This window comes from Carassius auratus, unplaced genomic scaffold (genome assembly GCF_003368295.1).
Source record: "Carassius auratus strain Wakin unplaced genomic scaffold, ASM336829v1 scaf_tig00035194, whole genome shotgun sequence".
Taxonomy (NCBI): Eukaryota; Metazoa; Chordata; class Actinopteri; order Cypriniformes; family Cyprinidae; genus Carassius; species Carassius auratus.
In genome coordinates, this window is record NW_020526211.1 from 18604 (window position 1) to 40583 (window position 21980).

Genomic DNA, 21980 nt, shown 5'->3' on the forward strand with positions numbered 1-21980 from the left:
TCGGGTACTCAAACCTCTCCACCACGATAAGGTGACAGTTCAAGGAGAGGCACAAAGAAATCAATTCTTAAAAAAAAGTAACAATGTATTAATTTTCACATTCCAGTTTAATACTTTTAAGTACATAATGAGAACATAAGACACATTTATCTGAAATAGAGGCAGTAGAAGATGAGGTTATCATTTTAGTTGGGATAATGAAAAGAGCAAAAAGAAGAAAACCCCATAAAGAAAAAAAAAAACGATTTTTTTCCCCAAATCTTACCTTCCTTTTCATGATTTGTGTGTAACTTGAAAACACTTTTTTTCAATAAACATGCTCTCTCAACAATCACATGCATTACTTCATCTCGCACTCAATTTTCTCTTTTACTGAATGCTCTCAGTAACCACTACCACCTGTCTTCACTAATTTGCTCAATCCTCATCAGTCAAGGGTGCTTTTCCTGATAACCTGTCTCTTATGGGTTTTCAAATCTGTCCTGGAGGACCCCCAACCCTGCACATTTTATATGTCACCCTCATCAATCACACCTGATTCAACTCATCAGCTCAAAAGTAGAGATTGCAAGAACTGAATTGGGTGTGTCTGACAGGTTTGAAAACTACTGTATTAGTGCAGTACAAAGACTGTAAATGTCTACCTTTTCTAGGCATGTTCCCCGAACTATACCTTAAGATGCTGCTTAAGGTCAACATTCTTACATGTGATGTTACCAGGTGCTGTCCATGACAGTGGTGCTGAATTAGTTTATATCAATGGCAGTGTTGAACGCATTAAATGTAATGCAAGTTGCATAATCAGCATTACTTTTTTTAAAGTAACTAGTAAAGTAACACATTACTTTTTACTTTACAAAAACAATATCTGAGTTACTTTTTCAAATAAGTAACGCATTACTTTTTATTCAAGTTTATTGTTTGACAGCTCTCCTGTCCCCATGTTGAGAAAAATCTGTTACTGTAGTTCTAAAATAAATATGGATATGCATTAATTAATCTCACTAACACACACAAACAAACACAAACACAAACACAAACACAGATTCAGTTTTCCTCAAAATTGAAAAAAAAAAAAAAAATGCAGCTCGGAATATTAAACAAACCTGCAATAATTAAATGTTTAACTACAACAAAAATATATTTTATGTATTTAATCCCATTCTATAAACCAATATCTTTGCTTCTGACCTTCGATGATCCAGTTCAACCATACTAATAAGCAAAAATTACTCTACATACACATTTGTGAGTCTATTTTTTATTGCTGAAGTGTGTTGAAATTTGTTCTTCTGCATTCTACTGTAAAGATGCAAAGTTACTTACCCTTCAACATGAGACATATTCATTTCACTATTGGTGTAAAAAGGCTTTTATATTTGACAAAATTATAACTTCTTTATTTGAAAAACAAACAAGCAAGTCATGTCCAGATTTAAATAGTAATGCAAAAGTAATGTAACATTACTTTCCATAAAAAGTAACTAGGTAATGTAATTAGTTACTTTTTTGATGGAGTAATGCAATATTGTAATGCATTACTTTTAAAAGTAACTTTTCCCAAGACTCAAGAATTGATAATTGCAGGGGTGCTTCACTGCATTATGTGTGAAAAAAGCAGTGTTCATTATAAAAGAAGCACTTCAGAAAGAGTTGATTCATCTGGAGTCATAAGATCTTATGAAAATAATCAAAATGAAGGCCTGGTCGAGTGCTAATGGGTTGGCGATATGGATATGTGTCCAGTCAAAAAGGCCTTTTACTCGTGGGATTCTGGCAATGGCATGAAAGCACTGATGCTCCTCCATCACTTTGTGTCTTGTGAAAGGTGTGCAGATATGATATGTACTAAATGGCTCTGCAGACAGCATTGTCATTGATTTAAATTCAATTCAATTAAATTTATGCATTTAGCAGACGCTTTTATCTGATTTACAGTGCATTCAGGCTAAGAGTTTTTACCTAAGCACAACTATTTAATTAGCACAACTACTCACTGTATCGCTGCCATAGTTTGACCAAACTCTCCACCACAATCATTCCCTTTATATAGACTCCTAAACATTTACTGACTAATGGTGTGCCAGCTGATGTACCTGTGGATAATAAAATTAAACAGCTAACAACAGTCAGTCTAATGACAACTGTATGGATTGCATGAAAACACGTCTGTTAGCCTAAATGAACACTGGGTGTATTACAACTTCAGAATTATATTCGTATAGACTGAGATGTAAAGAACTGTGACTGACTGACACAGATGTCAGTATGCAAATTAGGGGAAAGAAGTGGGCAAATACTCAAATATAGAGGAAGTAAAACATGAAATAGGGGTTTTTAGAGTAGTAAACAAATAATGTGATGCTAAATGAGTGACGAGAGCAGATATAATAATCATCTGTTTGAAGCTGCAGACAGAAACATCAGACTCAGGACAGAAACACAACCTCTAAAGTAAGAATAACTCAGAATTTATTCTTAAATAGAATTAGACTTGTTAGTTTAATAATAGTAAATGCTGCTTTTTTTCCACGTTTTATTCCTAGATTTCAATATTCAATGCATTTTGTGTTTTCATCTTCAGAAATGGACCAAACTCTGTATTTCATTCTTCTTCTCATTGGTGAGTGTGTTTGTGGTTTTATTCATGATTTCTAGTTTCATTAGGTTTGATCCTGTTATGAAAAGCATTAAAGCAGCGTCTCTCTTTCACAGCTCTCTGCTCCGTATCTGAATGTGTTCAGCGTCAGTATCACTTTATAAATGAGAACAAGACCTGGACTGAAGCTCAGAGATACTGCAGAGAGTATTACACAGATCTGGCCCCCGCTGACAACATGAACGACACGAACGAGCTGAAGAAGAGTGTGAATGATGGAAGTGTTCAGAATATCTGGATTGGGCTTCAGAAGACGGGTCGTGATGAATGGCACTGGTCTTCAGGTGAACCTGCGCTCTATCTGAACTGGGGAGATAAACAACCAAATCTTGGTCCAGAAGAATGCGTTATTATGTCAAATGGACAATGGCATGATGTGATATGTAGCACACCCCTAACTTTTATTTGCAATTCCTCCAATAACAGTAAGTGCATCTCCCTACAATGGCAACAAACATTAATGTATAAAAAGAAGCACAGAGTTTTTGACCCTGCTCCTGGAGGTCCACTGCCCTGTGAAGTTTCTATCCAACCTGCTTCAGCTTGTGATTATCAGCTGATCCTGAAGAGCTTGATTTGCTGGTTCTGGTGTGTTTGATTAGGGTTGGAGTGAAACTCTGCAGGACTGTGGCTCTCCAGAACAGATGTTGTCCACTGCTGTACACCGTTCTGACACAATACTAATCGCTTCTACATTTTAATGTGGTCATACATATAAACAACCTGAAGTCAGTTTCTGTAGAGACAAACTAATGTTGGCCTGGAGAGAGAGAGAATAATTCATAATTTCTTTATAAATTTAATAATTATTTAATTGATAAATGTAATAGGCATATAGCAGGGGTCAACATGGATGTCTGGTGTAGGAAATCAACATAACCCTTTATTCAAATATTATTTAAACTGTCTTAAATATTTTGCAACCAAAATATATATATATATGGTTTTATATTTTGAAAAATATAAAATAATAATGTAATTTTAATGGTTTAAATGTAGGGTCATTAATAACTAATAATATCTCCGATCATCAGTTTTGGACACTACTGAATGGAATTCTGCCTCTTCTTGATGTTTACGAACAAAACTTTGGTTCAGTTCTTGTCTCTTCAATGTAATTTTATTGTGTTCACTTTTACCCATATAACAATATTTTGTTTTGGAGATTTTTATTATCAGAAATTATTATTTTTAAGTAGAGGTATACATTCAGCTTTCAGTATCTCAAAACAAAATCAATCTTTAAATGATGTGTTTCTGATGATAACCATGAAGCACTTAAGAATAATGAACAAACTGATTGATGAATCTGTTTTTATCTGTTTTTCTTAAAGCAAACACAGAACTTGTCTTAGTCAATCAGGCGATGAACTGGAGAGACGCTCAGAGTTACTGCAGACAGAATCACATTGATCTGGTCAGTGTGAGGAACCAGAACGAGAATCAACAGATTCAGCAGTTCATTACTGATAATCATTTACCAGGATCATGGATCTGGATCGGTCTGTTCAGAGACTCATGGCAGTGGTCAGATCAGAGTAACTCTTCATTCAGAGACTGGGACACTCGTGAACCTAATAATGATGGAGGAAATGAAAACTGTGCAGCTCTTAATGCTCAGAGAAAATGGTTTGACGTTTCTTGCACCAATCAATATCCTTTTGTGTGTTATGAAGGTGAGTAGATCTTCACTAAACACACACACTCCATCATCACCTCCAGATCTCTTAAAGTTCACTCTACATGTCTGACATGACAAATTCATCCTCCGTGTTTGTTCTGCATGTTGTTTTTGATCAGTCTCTCTCTAGTTTCTGCTTGTGCTTGGTTTCATCTGCAGATCCTGAACTGATTGTGATCAGAGAGAATGTGACGTGGTCTGAAGCTCTGAGATACTGCAGACAGAATCATGTGGATCTGGTCTCGGTTCATTCAGAAGAGATGCAGCGTCGTGTGATGAACGTGGTTAAACGTGCGTCTACTGCAGAGGTGTGGTTGGGTTTACGCCACTCCTGCACTGTGGGCATCTGGTTCTGGGTGAGTGGAGATACCGTGTGCTATCAGAACTGGGCTCCAGGGAACGGCACATCAGAGGAGGACTGTGAACACACAGTGAGATCTGGAGCAGTTCAGTCTGGAGGAGATCAGCGCTGGATCAGCCTTCCTGAGACTCACAAACTCAACTTCATCTGCAGCAGATATTCAGAGTGAGAGAAAACACAGAACTTTCACGTGAGATATAAAATGCCTGTGTTGCTTTAACTTCATTAATCACTTTGTAAAGCAATACTTGTACATATAATATTTTCTAACTCAGCAGGCAGGCACACCTGGAGGTTAAAGGCAGAAATCTTTTGCTCGGATGTTTGTTAATATAGTTTAAACAGTTTAAAACAATAACTTTAATTGGCTGCACAGTAAATTGAATGAATTGTTCTTTTGAGGGTCTGTTTTTTGCAGGTGGGTGAATTTCTGTTGATGTTTCAATGTGATTCCTTTGGGTATGTTTGCTTAATATTAAGAGCCTCATATTTCGCTTTTAGAAACTCTCTCGACATTTCTTAAAAAAATAAAATAAAATAAAAAATAAAAAAATTTGAATATTGTTTATCCTTTAAGCAGGGATGGTTGGGAGTAAAATATTTACAATACGTTTGTGCTAAACATAAAATTAAAACATAAATGTCAACAGCAGCAGCTCAAATAAACTCATGTAAAACCAGCAATATAATCTTATTTAACTATTTTAAATTATCATTTAATTACATCATAGGGCAAAAATAGTTTAAAAGCTATTTATTTTTCAATAAAAAAAAAAAAAAAAAATTGCAGGCATAGTGTAACTTCCCTGTTGTTGTTACTTGTTTATTAAAATGGAGCTGATTGAAAAGCACAATTAAACATTCATTATATACATTTATTTTTGCAAATGTTTACAATTTGATTCCCATGATATTACATTGACATACTTATATATATGTGCATTGGCTATTTTTATTCATTGTTTGTTTTTAGGAGACAAACTAACGAACTATAGACTAACAAACAAGACTTGTATGTAATGGAATATGACTTGATCAATAACACTCACTGTCCTTCTATTTCACGTCAGAGATGTAAATACTGTCCAGCCTGAACAGCTAAATGTCATGTAGACATAAGCAAATGAACGAGGATGTGTTCACATGCAAACATATTCATATTTTAGAAACAAGCTAACAAAAACACACAGTAAACGGCAGGAGTATGAAACAAAATGAAATGAGAATTTTTCACAAAGAAAATTTTCTAAAATAAAATGACAATATTTTAATTCTCACATTTCAATCAAGTTTTTAGACTGAGAAAATAAGACATATATTCTGAAACAGCAGCAGCAGAAGATGATATTTCAGTTGGGATACTGGGAGTCCAGCAACATTTTCTAGCATTATAAATGGAGAATAGATATGAGCACTTTAATGCAGGGTGGTCAGAGTCTTCATCTCATTTCTGTTCTGTACGCCTGCCATGGTCTCGTCTTCACCACCAGGGGTCTCGTCTCTCGCCCAGTCCCCTTTACGACTCAGTTTGACGGACAGCTTGGTGAAAACAGAGCTCTCTGCATTAGAGCCGCGACTGCTGCGGGTGGAGGCCGACTCTGAGTTGGTTCCTTCAAAGAGTTTGGCCATGAAGCCCAGACCAGCCTGACGGATGTGAGAGCTGCCAGCAAACACATACAGGACGGGGTTCACACTGCTGCTCATGAAGGCGAACGCTGTCACATTGGGACGGGCCACTTTCGCCGCTTTTAAAACAGAAGAGGAGGAGCCCTGGATCACACCAATCACCTGTGAGAACAGATCAGCAAGAAAGAGAAAAGGCACTTTTGTGGGCTGGCATAAAATGTGAGAAAACTGACTTTACTGAACATATTCATAGGCACGGGAAGTGGGGGTGCTGAGGGTGCTGCAGCACCCCGTTTTTCTTCTGTGGGTAACTGTTTAACTGTTGGGAATAATGATTAATTTACATTAAGTGCAAATACAGTGTAGGTTGCCTTGTTGGTAAATACAACTTCACCCACAAACGTGTGATTGGGCGAGTCAAGATCACAAAAGACAATCATCACTCATCAGTTTCAGTGGCATGGATGATAAAGTGTGAGTCATACTCTTTTTGATGCAATCAACCTGAACCTGCCTTTTGGCTAACTTTTTTCTCCCGTCAAATTTCAGATCACATCAGAAAAGCATTCATTTTTTAATAAAAAGATAAGTAAATAATACAAAAGTGTAAAAAATAGAGTATTGGGTAGGTCTGGGCTTTTGTGACAGTTAGATGCCATCTATTAAATAATTTTAATTTTAGTAAAAAAAAAAAAAAAAAATTGTATAATGTATTATAATGCTTGCAATACAGGTGCATATGATTGCCACTATTTGCAATAAGTAAAAAGCAGAATATCCTGCTTTTTTAACATGCTAAGTGTAAATAGGCATCTATCCCCCAAAATGTAAAATAAATAAATCACTAAGTGTAAATAGGATCTATCACGCAACCCTCATTTATTTATTTAATTTAGCTCATGCTAAGTATTCTTTTAATACATTTACATTTTATGTGCTTAATAAAAATGCCCTGCAATTACACTTTTGGTATACTAAAGTGGTAAAATTAAAGTCTGCTAAATTGCAACAACTATTTTTTTATTTAATGCACTTTTATTGTGTGGAAGTAGTGCAACTAAAGATAAGTGGACTGAGGTGGAACTATAACCCTAACCCTAACCATAACCCTAACCGTAACCCTAACCATTTCAGGAATACTTTAAATAACTTGGCTTTAAAGACCGATATTTTTCAAAGAACAGTCCCCATCAACAGTGACATTAAAACACATTTTAAGATTAATATTAATAAATGTGCACTGTATGCAAGTGTTACTTCAAATAAAGTTTAATTGTAATTTTGTGTCAGTCTCAAGTGATATGTCAGTAAATATTGTATGGTAATAGATTTGAATTATATTAAGTAGGAAAATAAATGTATTTTAATTTAAACAGCTATATTACCTTTTTACTAGGCTAGCCTTTTAATAAAGCACTTTAAGTGATCTTTCAAGACAATCATCAAGTAATAAATATTTGATTTGAATATTAATAAATATCAAATTGAGCCAAAATATCAATTGTTTGGAAGCATTTAAAAACAAGAATGAACAACAAGGAATATAATTCACAAGGCTGAATCCAGAAATTGACACAACACTTCCTTAATGCGCTCATAGCTATAATAAATCTGAAGCGTTTTTTCATGATAATTTTTGGTTACATTGGTGCCATGACCCTGGTGGAAGTAAGGTTTAGTTTTGCAATATGAGCTCTCAAGAGGTAGACTAGAGGCTTCGGCCTTTAGCATCCTTGCTAGAGCTCCTGCCTCCCATGAAACACTGGTTCAAAACCTGCTCAGAGCACGGTTACATTTTAGGTGCAGAATAAAGCACAACAGAATCCTGGTTTGAACATTTTCCCATGCCATGTTAATCATGGTCATGTGAAAGCAGTAAGATATTCAGGGTATCATGTATGTGACCCTCTCTGTGAAATCCAGTCTAAAGTCTTATGAGATAGCAAGTATCAAAATTTGATGAAAAGCATGGTGATTTGATTATTTCAGTCTTTGACATGGTTTTACTTAGTCAGTAATAAAGATATCAAGGTTGCATTTGCACAGAACATTCTTTACCATATGAAGTGATTTTTTTTTTTGTTGTTGTAGAAAACAGTCAATCACACACACACAAAAAAATACTAATAATAACTTTAGCTGGGTTTTCACAGCCAGGATCACATATTGCGAGGTCTGGCTCACCTGTAGGATGTTGATGAGGTGATACGGCAGCCAGAAGACGGCGAACGCAACGATGATGAGGAGGATGAGGGCGTTTCCTCTTCCTTGTCGCTGGAACATTGCGCTACGCAGCCGACAGATCACTGAGATGTAGCAGAACAGGATGAAGGTGAAGGGCAGCAGGAAACCCACGATAGTCTCAAAAAGGTACTGAAAGATTTCATGAGAGTCACTCTCCCAATGGTACGGCATACACACATGCAACCTTGGATGGAATTGCGTCACAGTACTGTAGGTGCAAAGAAGATGTGAAAAACACAATGTCAGATAAAAAGAAGGACATAAAGAAGATTACAATTATTTATGAAACAAATTGAGCTGGTGCCAGTTTTTGATACAATGTGCGAAGGTTAATTTGGAAATATATTTAGTTTTTATTTTTATTTAAAATGTGATAAGTAGTCTAACTATTTCAATTGATTTATTAAAGTAGTTTAACTGATTACTTCTTGATTACTTTTCTAAATTTTTAATAAAAATGTTTATCTGTTATTCTCAAATCAAATAAGCATGTGTCCTATTCGGTGTCCCAGACTTCTGAAACATATCGAAGAGCAGTCAATGCAATTTGGAAATTATATGTTTTTTATATAAAAATGATTAAAAATAGTAAATTATATTAATCTGAAAGTGTAAAAAGGCAAACATGATTTCTTTAAGGGGTAGGTTACAATTACGCATTATGAACTGAACTGAGATGGCAAGATTTTTCTGAGGCATTATTTTTACATAAAATTAACTAATTAAAATGACCATGTGTACGTGTATGGCATCATTTATCCCACAACCCTTAACATGAAACATGGTTTTATTACAAATAAAACATGGTTACTAAACTTTAACCAAGGTAACCACAAATTAACCATGGTTTTGCAACAATAACCTAAGTTTAACCTTTGTATTTGTAGTAAAACTTTGTTTTAGAAATCGTCGTCTCAGCCTCAGATGTCATGCCCACAGACCATTGAATAAACGTCTGATGCATATGGGACACAAACATAGAAACGCTTCAGGAGTGTTGAAGTCGTTATCGGATTGGTTGAATTTTACAGGATTTCTGCAAGAAGTGTGTGTCGCGTTTTTTAACGTTCCGTCTGGAAACAAAGATACTGTGGTGGCAAACCCACTCACGAAAGAAGAAAGCCACCGTGTTTACAACTGTGACAGCGAGCACTTATCAGGATCAACTGAACACCGATTTTCAAAAGTATTTGAAATATTTAAAGTTTGTGGCATAGAATCTTTAAAGGTGCCATCTGTAATGTTTGGCAAAAAAAATCAAGTCATACTCCACATTCCATACCAGATGGGGGCAGTATGCCTCAATAAAGTGAATTGGTCTACTCTAGAGTAACAAACGAGAAACGGCATAGTCTCTATGCTCCACCCCTACTTTCACAACAACACTACAGCCATAGCCGAAGCCTAACTGTGCGTTCACACCGCCGGCGTCTAGAGCGTCAAAAATCACTCTTGCCGCTCTGCTCACGACGCTGCAGAAAGATTTGTGAGCGCTCAGACGTAGATCGAATGCTTATTTTGTATTTAAAGCGGCCGCAAAGCAAACAAGCTAGTTGATCTCGTGCAGACTAACCACAAGGAGTTATAACCTCATTAAATATTGTTGTGGACGAAATATTAGGATCCTTTACTTAAAAATGAACAATCTCAGACACCTTGGTCCACGTGTCACTTTTAATTTATTTTTTTATGTCCCTGTAGGCAAACAGGGACACATCATAGATTAATACAAACGCTAAACATCAATAATCAACCTGTCCTTTATTTTGCTTGAGAACTAATGTTCATTCACCGTGAGACACACGCAATTGACTCTTTTCACACGCTTTCAAGCCACACATTAATTTTTTCACGCACAGAAAAACCACGAAGCAAAGAGGACACGGAGACCAACAGACTAGACAGAGCAGGATAGTTATGATAGATAGGGCTGTGCAAAAAATCGAATGCGATTTTCATGCACCTCTCATCAGAGTTGCCAGGTTTTCACAGCAAATCCTGCCCAGTTGTTTCTTAAAACTAGTCCAAAACTAGCCCAATCGCGTTTCCGGGAGGTTCCCCGATAAAAATTGCTTCCCGGGGTTAAAATATAAATTTTTGGGAAGGGTTTCCCTGGTAAAATTAGCATTTTAGGGGCTAAATATCACGTTATTGGTATTGGGATTGCTTCAAACCGCGGACATGAAAAACAGCCGCAGACTTGGCAACACTGGTTCAGGTGGAGCGGCAGTTACTGCACAGAGCCTTAGTCTACCGACACAAACAACACAAAATCGCTTTCAAAATCGACAAAGAATCGCCTGCGATTTTAACATCGATGTTGTGTAGATTGTCAGTGAATTACGGCTCTGTGTAGTAAATGCCAACCAGTGTTGCCAAGTCTGTGGTGGTTGTTTTTCATGTCCTCTGGTCACAGCGACCCCAATACAAATAACGTGATATTTAGCCCCTAAAATGCGAATTATACCAAGGCAACCCTGCTAAAAAACCTATATTTTAACCCCGGGAAGCAATGTTTTATCGGGGAACCTTCTGGAAGCGAGATTGGGCTAGTTTTGAGAAGCAACTGGGCAGGATTTGTTGTGAAAACCTGGCAATCCTGATCTGAACACACGTGCTGGAGATATACTCCTAATTACAGGAGCGTCTTTACTGATGAGATGTACATGAGTAAAGACATGCACAGCCCTATATAATAAAATGGGTAACGTTAAGTTATAGCTAGCTAATTATCAAACGCAGCTACGGTTAGCCATCACTAACATTAGCACGTTTATCGAACAGCCTTCGATACATTTCTATGTTATAACTTCCCGAAAACAAATACACAAACATATAAAACAAACTTCTAGCGAAATACTAACAGCATCTAACTTGCAAGTTCGGAGTCGAACCTCATTTCTTTCAGGTCCATCAGTTGTCTCCAGCGATTAAAAGCAGTGCCGATGTTTACTCTGGTATTCTTATCGGATTTGATTTGTGATTCCGAGTGCGGTTGTTTCCCTGTAGCGGGTGTTGGTCTCTTGCCAAGGGCTTCAGCTATCCTTCCGCTCTCTTCCCTGAACTGAAAGTAGTGGGCTGTACTTTCCACACGATTGACATAAGGTTCAGGTACGCCCTGCGAGTTATTCGTGTATTGCAGGTTGGCTGGTGGTTATGTTGCCCGCATACTGCCTCCCACGGCCGAAACTGGTATTACAACACCTGTCGGGCCGGGGCTAGTAATGCTAATGCTAATTAAGGTTGATATCTCTGCAGCACTATAACTTGACATTTTTTTAATGACATCATCGCCCTTATTTCTTCTCATTCTTTTGATGCGTGTAGGTCATGTTATGGATATTTTTACCTCAATTTCTGCATATGGCACATTTAATATGTAATAATTTAGACTTGTTTCTCCCATAATCGACTTTATCTTGATTACGATTAGGTATGTCATAAAATCTACATTTTATCTCATAATTTTGATGTTTTATTCCATAATTATACTTACATCAATGGTGGTTCACCAGCTAGAGTATTTGGTGAAGCAACAGACAAAGCTAACCAGCTTTTATTCGCCCAGCTGACATTTTCGTGGAGAATCTGCTGCCTTTCTTCCGAGGCAAAGATGGATCTTTCTTCAGGATGTTTGCCATCTTCTTCCCTTCTGCCACAGGAATTCTGTCTGGAGTCAACATCTGTGGAGATCTCAAGGTTTTCATGCCGTTTTTGTGCTTCAGTTGATGTGTCTTTGAAATGCAATAGAAATGACGTGCATGTCTGTTTTATTCCAGGATCCATCGGGTGGGATTCCTAAAGGGACCCTGCTGGCCATATTCTGGACCACCTTGAGCTATTTACTGATCTCAATCACAGTTGGTGAGATTAGACATCAGTGGTCAACTGATATGATTGATCGATTGAATGATTGATTTTTTATGGCCAGTTCTATTGATATATTAGAGTGCAACTGATATAATATCACACTAAAAATAATAGTGAATAACATAATTAGAATCGTATAAAACATAAACTGGTTAGTATCCAGCTAGCAATTTTTGGTTCCCAAAACATTTTTGGCAATGTTAGATTTAGTTAAAAAATAAATAATGTTTCTTCAAAAAACAACCAAATGGGAATTCTATGGGAATGTTAGGTGGCACGTAAGTATTGGCCAATATTCTGACAGCATCAGCCAAACAGATTAGCGGCCAAAGCTGATAATTAAACTATAAAGAACAATACTGTTATAAGACATATTTCTGTTACAATGAAATGTGTATTTTAATAATGAACTCCTCATTAAGACACTTCCCCATTCTTCTCCCACAGCTGCAACTGTTGTAAGAGATGCTTCTGGTAGTCTGAACGATAGTTTAGCGCTCAATTCTTCGATCCACTGCAGTGGTTTCGGCTGTAAATTAGGCTGGAATTTTGACCAGTGTGAGCAGAACAACACATGCAGCTTTGGACTGGCAAACCATTTCCAGGTGAGTGCATCAGTTAACAAAAACATGATTTGTATATTTGGTGAGTTCTGACTGCTGGAAAGTGGAGTAAATTTTACATTCAAATCAATGCATTCGGCATAATCTTGATTATTTATTACTTACCCAGTATTTTAAACAATGGAAGATGGATGATAGATATTATGGCTTTTGTCTCCAGATTCTTGCCATAGTTTCAGGAACTGGCCATTTGATCACCATCGGGATCTTTGCTGCCACCTTGTCGTCAGCGCTGGGTTTCCTGGTGTCTGCTCCCAAAATTTTCCAGGTAGACCATGTGGCTGTTCGGAGGATAGCGTTTTTTATTCAACATATGACTGTAACATTTTATGTTTTTGTTGTTGTTGTTATTGTTACAGTGTTTGTGTAAGGATAACATCTACCCCTATATCGGCTTCTTCGGAAAAGGTTACGGGAAAAACAACGAACCTCTACGAGGCTACATACTCATGTTCATCATCGCTTTGGCTTTCATCCTCATCGGTGAGTCCTGGATCTCCTCCAGATCAGAGGATCAGAAGTGTCTCTCTCTGAGGACACTTTAATGTTTGGTGTCATGTTGATGTTTTCAGGTGACCTGAACACAATCGCTCCTCTGATCTCCAACTTCTTCCTCTGCTCTTACGGCCTCATCAACTTCAGCACCTTCCATGCGTCGATCACCCAATCACCTGGTGAGAACCGATTATCAGCATCGTCATCATCAGTTTTGCACTGTGTAAACAACAAACTGGATAAATGGACAAATATTTAATAAACAAACATAAATAAATACATGTGAAATAGTTTGTTGTGTCTCGTAGGTTGGCGGCCACAGTATCATTACTTTTCTCCATGGACGTCTCTGTTTGCTGCGGTCTTGTCTTTTGTCCTCATGTTTCTGTTCACCTGGTGGGCCGCTCTCATCACTTTTGCTATCGTGCTCTGCCTCTTAGGCTACGTCACCTATAAAAAACCTCGTGAGTAAATGATGTAGATTAGAACTAATACTTTCCAATTATAATATGCATCTGAGGTTCATAAATATTGTTATTGCTGCACCAAAAAAGTCTGTTTTCCATTAGCATGATATGTGAACACAAGTAACTGTTGTTTGATCGTGTGTCCAGGGGTGAACCGGGGCACGTCTTATCAGGCGGGTTTCTACAACATGGCTTTGTCCTTCTCGATGGTGTTGAAGACCACGTCAAAAACTTCAGGTAAAGATTATTAGAAAACTGACATTTTCAGCTCACGATACACCAGCCGCTCACATATAAACACTTTCTCTTAGGCCTCAGTGTCTCGTTCTGACCGGTCCTCCTAACACTCGTCCCGCTCTCGTGGACTTTGTAGGGACTTTCACCAAAAACATCAGCCTGATGATCTGTGGGAACATTATCATGGTATATGACATTCATCTTATACAGATAAACTTGACAGCATCCTTGCTACATAAAATAATTTATTTCAAAACTTGAGATGGTGTTTTCTTTCTCTCTTTCTCTCAGGAGGATGAGAAGTCCAGTTTCCCGCAGCACAGCACTGATATGTTGGTGGACTGGCTCAATCAGAGGAAAGTTCGTTCTTTCTACACGTCCTTCACCGCTGACAGTCTGAAAGAGGGCGCACATAATCTCATGCAGGTACCACCATCGCTAGCTTCAGATCTGCTAGCTTTCTTCTTGTCATCTTGTTCTTCTCACAGAGTCTTTCTTCTTCTCGTCAATGGTCTGTCTAGGCTTCAGGTCTCGGTAAACTGAGGCCCAACACTCTGGTTTTGGGATACAAGATGAACTGGCAGGAATGTAAACCAGAGAGCTTACAGGACTACATCAACACTGTCAGGTGAGCTGCTGTTTCCGTTCACATTTATCAGTGAATATGTTACATTTTGATGTTTGTATTTTGACGTTGTATGATGCTCCTCGTTAAGCGATGCATTCGACTCCAGCTACGGCATCGCGATTCTGAGAATGATGGATGGATTGGACGTAATGGCTGATTTTCACAGGGCAGGTGTGTTTTATGCCATATGATGGATTGAAATTTGCTCAGCATTGCATTTTCAGCAATAAAATCAACAGGTTTGTTGTGTTTGAAGGCAGATCATTTGCTATCGATAACCAGGCATTCGACGCAGATGAAGTCCCACAATGTGAAAAAGACGAGACTGACCAGAATTCAGGTGAAACACAGAAACTGTATTTTCTGTGCACATAAATTTCATTTGACATTAAATCATCATTTATGAATAGAAATTTAAATAATAAAATGGTATGTTCAGCATTTCAAGTCCTGATGTGATCAATCAGTCAGCCAATCAGAACGATTCCATCATATTAACAAAGCTGTGTCGTTTCACTTAAGTTTCATTAGAAGAGATGATCTGATGACTAGTTCCTTTATTGTCTCCTCATCCAGATATTTCTGATGATGGATCGGACGAGCAGGTCAGATCGGTGTTTCAGACCAAACAAGGCAGGAAGAGCATCGACATCTACTGGATCTCTGACGATGGAGGTGAGACACAGCTGCTTCAATATACTTAAAAAGATTGTAATTTCCATATTAGTTTTCTCCTTGTGAAATGCTATTGCTCTCTTTCAGGTCTGACTCTTTTAGTGCCGTATTTGTTGACTAGAAGGAACCGCTGGAAAAAGAGCAAACTCAGAGTGTTTATCTTAGGAGGCAGAGAAACCATGGAGGAAGACCGCAAAGAGTGAGTTGATCGACATTTTTGTAACTACATTTCTAGTTTTGAAGTGCAGAAACATTGGTTCTTTAAACCTGTTTTTCTTTGCAGCATGAAGATGCTGTTAAAGAGATTCCGGCTGGAGATTGAGGACATTGTCGTGATAACAGATGTGGATAAACCTCCTCTAGCGAAAAAGTGAGAAACATGTGCAAACATACTCATAGATAGTTTTATTGTAAAATGCAACTTTAAAGTAACTGTTGTGCTTTTCTTCCTCTCTGTTCCTGTAGTTTGCAGCGGTACGAGGAATCCATCGCCCCCTTCAGGCTGAGTGAAGAACAGGCCGGAGGAGATGTACAGGAGCTCAAGAGACTGAGTCCATGGAAAGTGTCTGACAAAGACCTGGAGGCCATAAAACCAAAGGTGTGTGTTTGGAGGCGTGTGGCGTTTTCATTCTTAATAAAACTTCTCAGTGTTAAAGCAATAATGCAATATAGACGACAGTTTGTTATGTGAAGCTGCTTTGATATGATGTGTAAATTAACAAATAAATTCAACTTGAGTCTGATAATCAGTCCCTCTATTAAACTGTCTTTTGTATTCAGGTGGAGAGGACAGTGAGACTAAACGAGATCATCAAGAAGAACTCAATTCACGCTGCTCTGGTTGTAATGTGAGTACAGATCACGGTTATTGCTGTTAATTGAAACCATTAAAAACAACAAAACATTACTTGAAAAAAAAAAAAAAAAAAACATTAAAGTGTTCCTGTAGCTCAAGTGGTAGAGCATTGTGTTAGCAAGTGCAAGGTTGGGGGTTTGATTCCCAGTGAACACATGATAAGTAAAAATTGTTAGCCTGAATTCACTGTAAGTCACTTTGGATAAAAGCGTCTGATAAATTTATACATTTAAATAAAAAAACGTTCATCTTGTTGGAAAGGTAACATTTCTATGTATAAAAATAAAAATAAAATTCTTAAATACATACATGCATGTGTGTGCAATGCATGTGTTTAAACACAATAAATATACACAGCACACACTCATATATTATGTGTACAAAAACTTTTATTTTAGATATGATTAATCACAATTAATCGCTTGACAGCACTAGTTGAAATACTAAAATGACAAAACAAAATAAAACTTAAAAACTATAAAGACTTTTTTTTTTTTTTTTCAGCCAATTAACAGCTTATTAATGAGTGAAATCTTAAGCAAAGTATTCAAATTTTGCGTATTTTTGAAGAAGAACCCGTTAAAGCGTCTAAAATATTAACATGAGTACTTTAGTCAACAGGAAAGCTGAATTAAATAAAACAGTAAATTCAGTGTGTGTGTGTGTGTGTGACAAGTCTGTTCTTGTTTAATGAAAAAGGGCTGTCAAAATCACTCTGGACCCCTCACATCCAGCACACTCCCTCTTTGAACTGTTGCCATCTGGTCGACGCTACAGAGCACTGAACACCAGAACAACCAGACACAGGACCAGTTTCTTCCCTCAGGCAATCCATCTTATGAACAGCTGATAATAACGGCGAACACACTACACTTTATATTTATATACACATACACTTTATTTATCTAACACACATACTTAGTATACACTTAAATTTTGCACATAATTTACATGTACATACATAACTGCATTTTGTAATATACCTGCCTACAATTGTCATTTGTATATTGTCATTCACTATCTACTTATTTGTATTTTTTATTCTTTCATTATGTGTTTTATGTTCTGTCGCTGTCATTATGTTGTACTGCGGAGCTTCTGTCACAAAAACAAATTCCTCGTATGTGTAAACATACCTGGCAATAAAGATCATTCTGATTCTGATTCTGATTCTGATTATGATTATAACACATGTCTATGTGCTTCAGTTCTCTTCCAGTCCCTGATGTCACCTGTCCTAGTTCTCTCTATATGGCCTGGCTGGATGCTCTGAGCTACGGTATCCACTGTCCAGCCCTGCTCATACGAGGAAACCAGGAGAACGTCATGACCTTCTACTGCCAGTAAATGTGACTGTTCATCATTATTACATCTGCATGGAGAGCTCAGCTGCTGTCAGTTCCAGTCATCTAAAGCGGTTCAATAAGTTGTTCTGAAATGAGCTGTTTAATTCTCTTGTTCAGTGACTGTGGCTGTATGTTTATTTCACATGTTCTTATGTCTGTTTAATCTATCTTTAATGATGCAGGTTAATGATTCAGCTAGAAAAGATTGAATAGAAATGGGAAAGCAATTTGTCTCTGAGTCCTTTCGTCATTTGAGGGTAGAAGTTAAATGCAATTTAATGCAACAAGACAATGATGATATTATAAAATAAACTTATTTGTTCATGCTTTGCAAAATTACATTTCATTGACCAAAACATTATAACCAATAATTAAGTATATTACATTTTGACTGAATAGAAATACTAGATTATTATGACTTGCATGCATGTTTTGATCTGCTTTTCAATCTGAAAAATACAATTTAGCACAACAACGGACCTCTCAGCTTTCATTGTCTAATTATACCAAGTATAAAAACGTTACAAAAGTTATTCAATCACATGTAAAGAAACAATTAAGTATCACAACATATATATTTCAGCTTAAATAAACAGACTTCATTGTTTGCATGTTTCTCTATGCAGCTGTCCCTTCACAATGCTCAAACATAATTAAAACTCATTAACATGAAAAACTTCCTGCAACTTTCCTTTCACCTTACAAGACTATAACAGACATGAGTCTACAACAACACAACAAACATTATCTTAAGCAACACAGCCTGGGCAGATCCCAGGAAAAATAACTAAAATATATATATCCATACTTTTCCAGTTTTTTTTTGTATTAGAAGTTTTCTGAAGTACTAAGTTATGAAGGGGGTTAAGTTATGAATGGATTTTGTATTTTCTTTACATCACTCCATAAATCACTAAATACTATCTACAGCCAGAAAATTTTCACATTTCAAAATTTTTTTAAGGAATAAAAGGTTGTGTAAAATCAGATGAATGATATCTCTGTAAAATCCTTCAGAATATAAGCAAGAATAAAACTAGCAAGAAAATAGCCTTTACAGATATGCATAAAAATTTAAATTTGCACACAGTTTAAAGTGCAGTAATAAAAACCAACCCTTCTATTAAAGGTGTCATATGAAGCAATTAATTTTTTTTCCTTTTTCTTTGGAGTATTACAAGCTCTTTGTGCATAAAGAGCAAATCTGCAAAATACTAAAGTTTAATATCCAAAGAGATAATCTTTATCAAAGTAAAGACTGCCACGCCCCCCTAAAAAACATGCCCCCACATGTCTATGTCAATATGTGGATATATTTGCATAATTCCACCCTAATATTCATGCAAAGAAAGAAGGCGTGGTTTCAGTAACACAGTTAGAGTTTAAGCAGTCATGTCAGGGAGGTGCTGTGTGTATCTAGGAGAAAGCAAAAGCACTTTATTTGGTCTTCTGAAAGTAGATGGATTTAAGAATCTTTAAGATTACTTACAGCAGAACAGCAACACATGTTATGGACGACCATATTGTGAACCTAGGAGAGGAGGTAATTCTGACTGCTACGACAATCAGTGCTTCTGAATCAACTACTGGAAGTATGTTTTTATATTAGTTTAAGTATTTGCTATTGAATGTTCAAATGCTTAGTTTTGAGAGGGTCACACAGTGGAGTCAGCTGTCTTAACGGTCCATGGCTTGTGTACTGCTAACACATAGGAGCATTACGTTACATTTCCAACTGGTGCTTTTGGTGTTCGACCAATCACAATGCACTGGGTCAGTTGGCCAATCAGAGCAGACTGTGCTTGTTAGAAGGAGGAACTTTGTAGAAATGACTCTGTGGGAAGTGGGGCGGGGCCGAGAGCCATGGGAACAGAGCGAGGCTGGAGTGATTGGAAATGAGCAAGACGAACTCGAGAACAAGTCAATCTTTCGTTCGTTATCTTGCTCGGCTCGGTGTTCATCTTCAGTTCTCTCTTCACAGCAGTTCAGTCAGTGTACTGTTTGAGTAAATGAATTACTCCGGAATATTGGTTTGTTTTAACTCAGAGGGAGTGTCAGCCACATTAAAAAAGTTAACAGCTTAATTTTTGTAATAATGCGTATTGGAGATGCAAACCGTTTCAAACGATTCAGTTCGATTTGGTGAACTGGTTCAAGAAGATCCGGCTACATCGAATGATTCGTTCGCGAACCAGAAATCATTACACTGCAGTGAACTCGCTCACAACAGACACGGAAGAGAAGACAATGCTGAATAAAGTCGTAGTTTTTGCTATTTTTGGACCAAAATGTATTTTTGATGCTTCAAAATATTCTAACTGACCCTCTGATGTCACATGGACTACTTTGATGATGTTTTTATTACCTTTCTCGACATGGACAGTAGACCGTACACACTGTTTCAATGGAGGATCAGAAAGCTCTCGGACTAAATCTAAAATATCTTAAACTGTGTTCCAAAGATGAATGGAGGTCTTACGGGTGAGTCATTAATGACATAATTTTCATTTTTGGGTGAACTATCCCTTTAAGTTAACCAGCTAACATTATACATACTCTTTTGATTTCTATATCCAATATTTAAAAAATTTACAAATGCAATAAATTATATCGGTATCGGTACTCTGTATCAGACAATACCAGAAAAAGTGGTATCGGTGCATCCTTACTTTTCAGTCCCCAAAACCCAGCTGTGGTGTAAACGAACAGGCAAAATGCACAAAATGTTTCCTGTTTTGGGCTGAAAATGCTGTCTTGTAAATGGCCGCTGAGATTAAAATCTATTTTCCAGGAGTTTCCTGCCAAGATAGGCAGCCAAGTTTGCATACACACATTAACAACATTGTTACAACTTACATTACAAAACCAACATATAACAAGTTAAAAATGATTACACACCATTATGTTTTTGAATTTGAAAATGTTGTAACTTTTAATCTTTTACCTAAACATTTTGACATTCTAACAACAAACTATGCAGCTCAAGCGAAGCAATGTCCATTAAACAGAAAAGTGTATTTTCCTCCTGCTGCTGTCACAGGTTGTGTCATCCTCTTGACGCTGATCTCTTCGGTCACGCCATGGCCATGTTGAAAGGAGAGATGTGGATCTATGACCCGGTGGACGGCTGCTCAGAACTATCACCCATGACAGCAGGGGTGGGACGAGCAGGTCATGTGATGCTGGTTTGTGGACAGCGATTGGTCTTGGCCGGGGGGGTTCAGCCAGTGTGGGCGGTGTATTATTCAGTAACTAGACAAGATTCCACGTGGAACATTCGTCATAAACAAATTACCACACCCCTCCTTGGCAAATGCACTTGACTTTATACAATCCATTACTGCCACCTAGTCCAGTCTAGCAGGTGGTTTTCAAACATGATGAGATCTTCATAAAATTGGACTGTCAGTCTTTGGTGCAGATGAAACCAGATCTGGAGCCTGTTCAGAGAGCTGAACCTCAGACGGAGACTCAGCAACAGGAAGATGTGACCGAGTGACTGTGACGGGGCGGAACCAAAAGTGAGGAAGATTAGTTCCGCCCGGACCATATATCGCAAACACCGCCGCTTCCGGGAACGCTGGCGAACCCAAATCGGCGTGTTCTTGGGAACAGGTGTTTTGTTGAGCGTGGCGATCACTGATTGGGCAATTCGGTGAAGAGGAGACATATAAATAGGGCATCAGAAACACAGGAAGTGGTTGGTGATTCCCAGTAGTTATTGTGGGTGCAACGGAGCGGAGGAGAGAGTTGGAAAGAGAGTGTATGGTGCACTGTGGAGCTTGGGCAAAGAGAGATACACACACAGGGCTGAGTATACGAATATCTTTATTGGAGCATTGTGTTCAGATGCATTGTGTGATGTGAAGTTAACACCCATTGAAGATCTGCTAGGATTGCAGGAAGGAGATCGTGCTGCCAGTTGTGTCGGATGTCGGTTATCTGGAAGAGAAGTGGAAAGATCTAGTGTTAATGAAAGTGTGAGTACACTGAAATATTCATCGTGTCAACAGTTATTTTGCAAGGGTGGAATATCCATATACCTCTTGTGAGTTGTGACCAGTGTGAGCGGCCCCACCGTAATAGGATTGGTGGGTGAGCCGGAACCAGCGAAAAAGGAGTCTGGTGCCTTGTCGTGTCTGTGACATTTCCTCTGGCCGTCTGCTGCATCGGTGCCCCCAACGTCCGGGAACTAATCCCCGGACCTATGTG

General features: G+C 37.7%; 2 protein-coding genes and 1 pseudogene across 2 annotated transcripts; 2 read left to right on the top strand and 1 right to left on the bottom strand.

Annotated features, from left to right (window-relative positions):
- The first annotated feature begins 2408 nt into the window (after positions 1 to 2408).
- Positions 2409 to 4870, top strand: LOC113081888 (C-type mannose receptor 2-like). The gene is made up of 5 exons (XM_026253786.1): positions 2409 to 2454; positions 2585 to 2623; positions 2716 to 2943; positions 3994 to 4335; positions 4500 to 4870. The coding sequence occupies exons 2-5, from the start codon at positions 2587 to 2589 to the stop codon at positions 4868 to 4870; spliced, it is 978 nt and encodes a 325-aa protein (XP_026109571.1). The 5' UTR covers positions 2409 to 2454; positions 2585 to 2586.
- A 1097-nt stretch (positions 4871 to 5967) lies between these two features.
- Positions 5968 to 8835, bottom strand: LOC113081891 (leukotriene B4 receptor 1-like; the record flags this gene model as incomplete). Its single annotated transcript, XM_026253791.1, has 2 exons — positions 5968 to 6489; positions 8512 to 8835. Coding segments are annotated over 2 exons (696 nt in total), but the record flags the coding sequence as incomplete, so codon positions are not given.
- Positions 8836 to 8889: 54 nt separating this feature from the next.
- Positions 8890 to 17769, top strand: LOC113081892 (solute carrier family 12 member 3-like; annotated as a pseudogene).
- The last annotated feature ends 4211 nt before the right edge of the window (positions 17770 to 21980 follow it).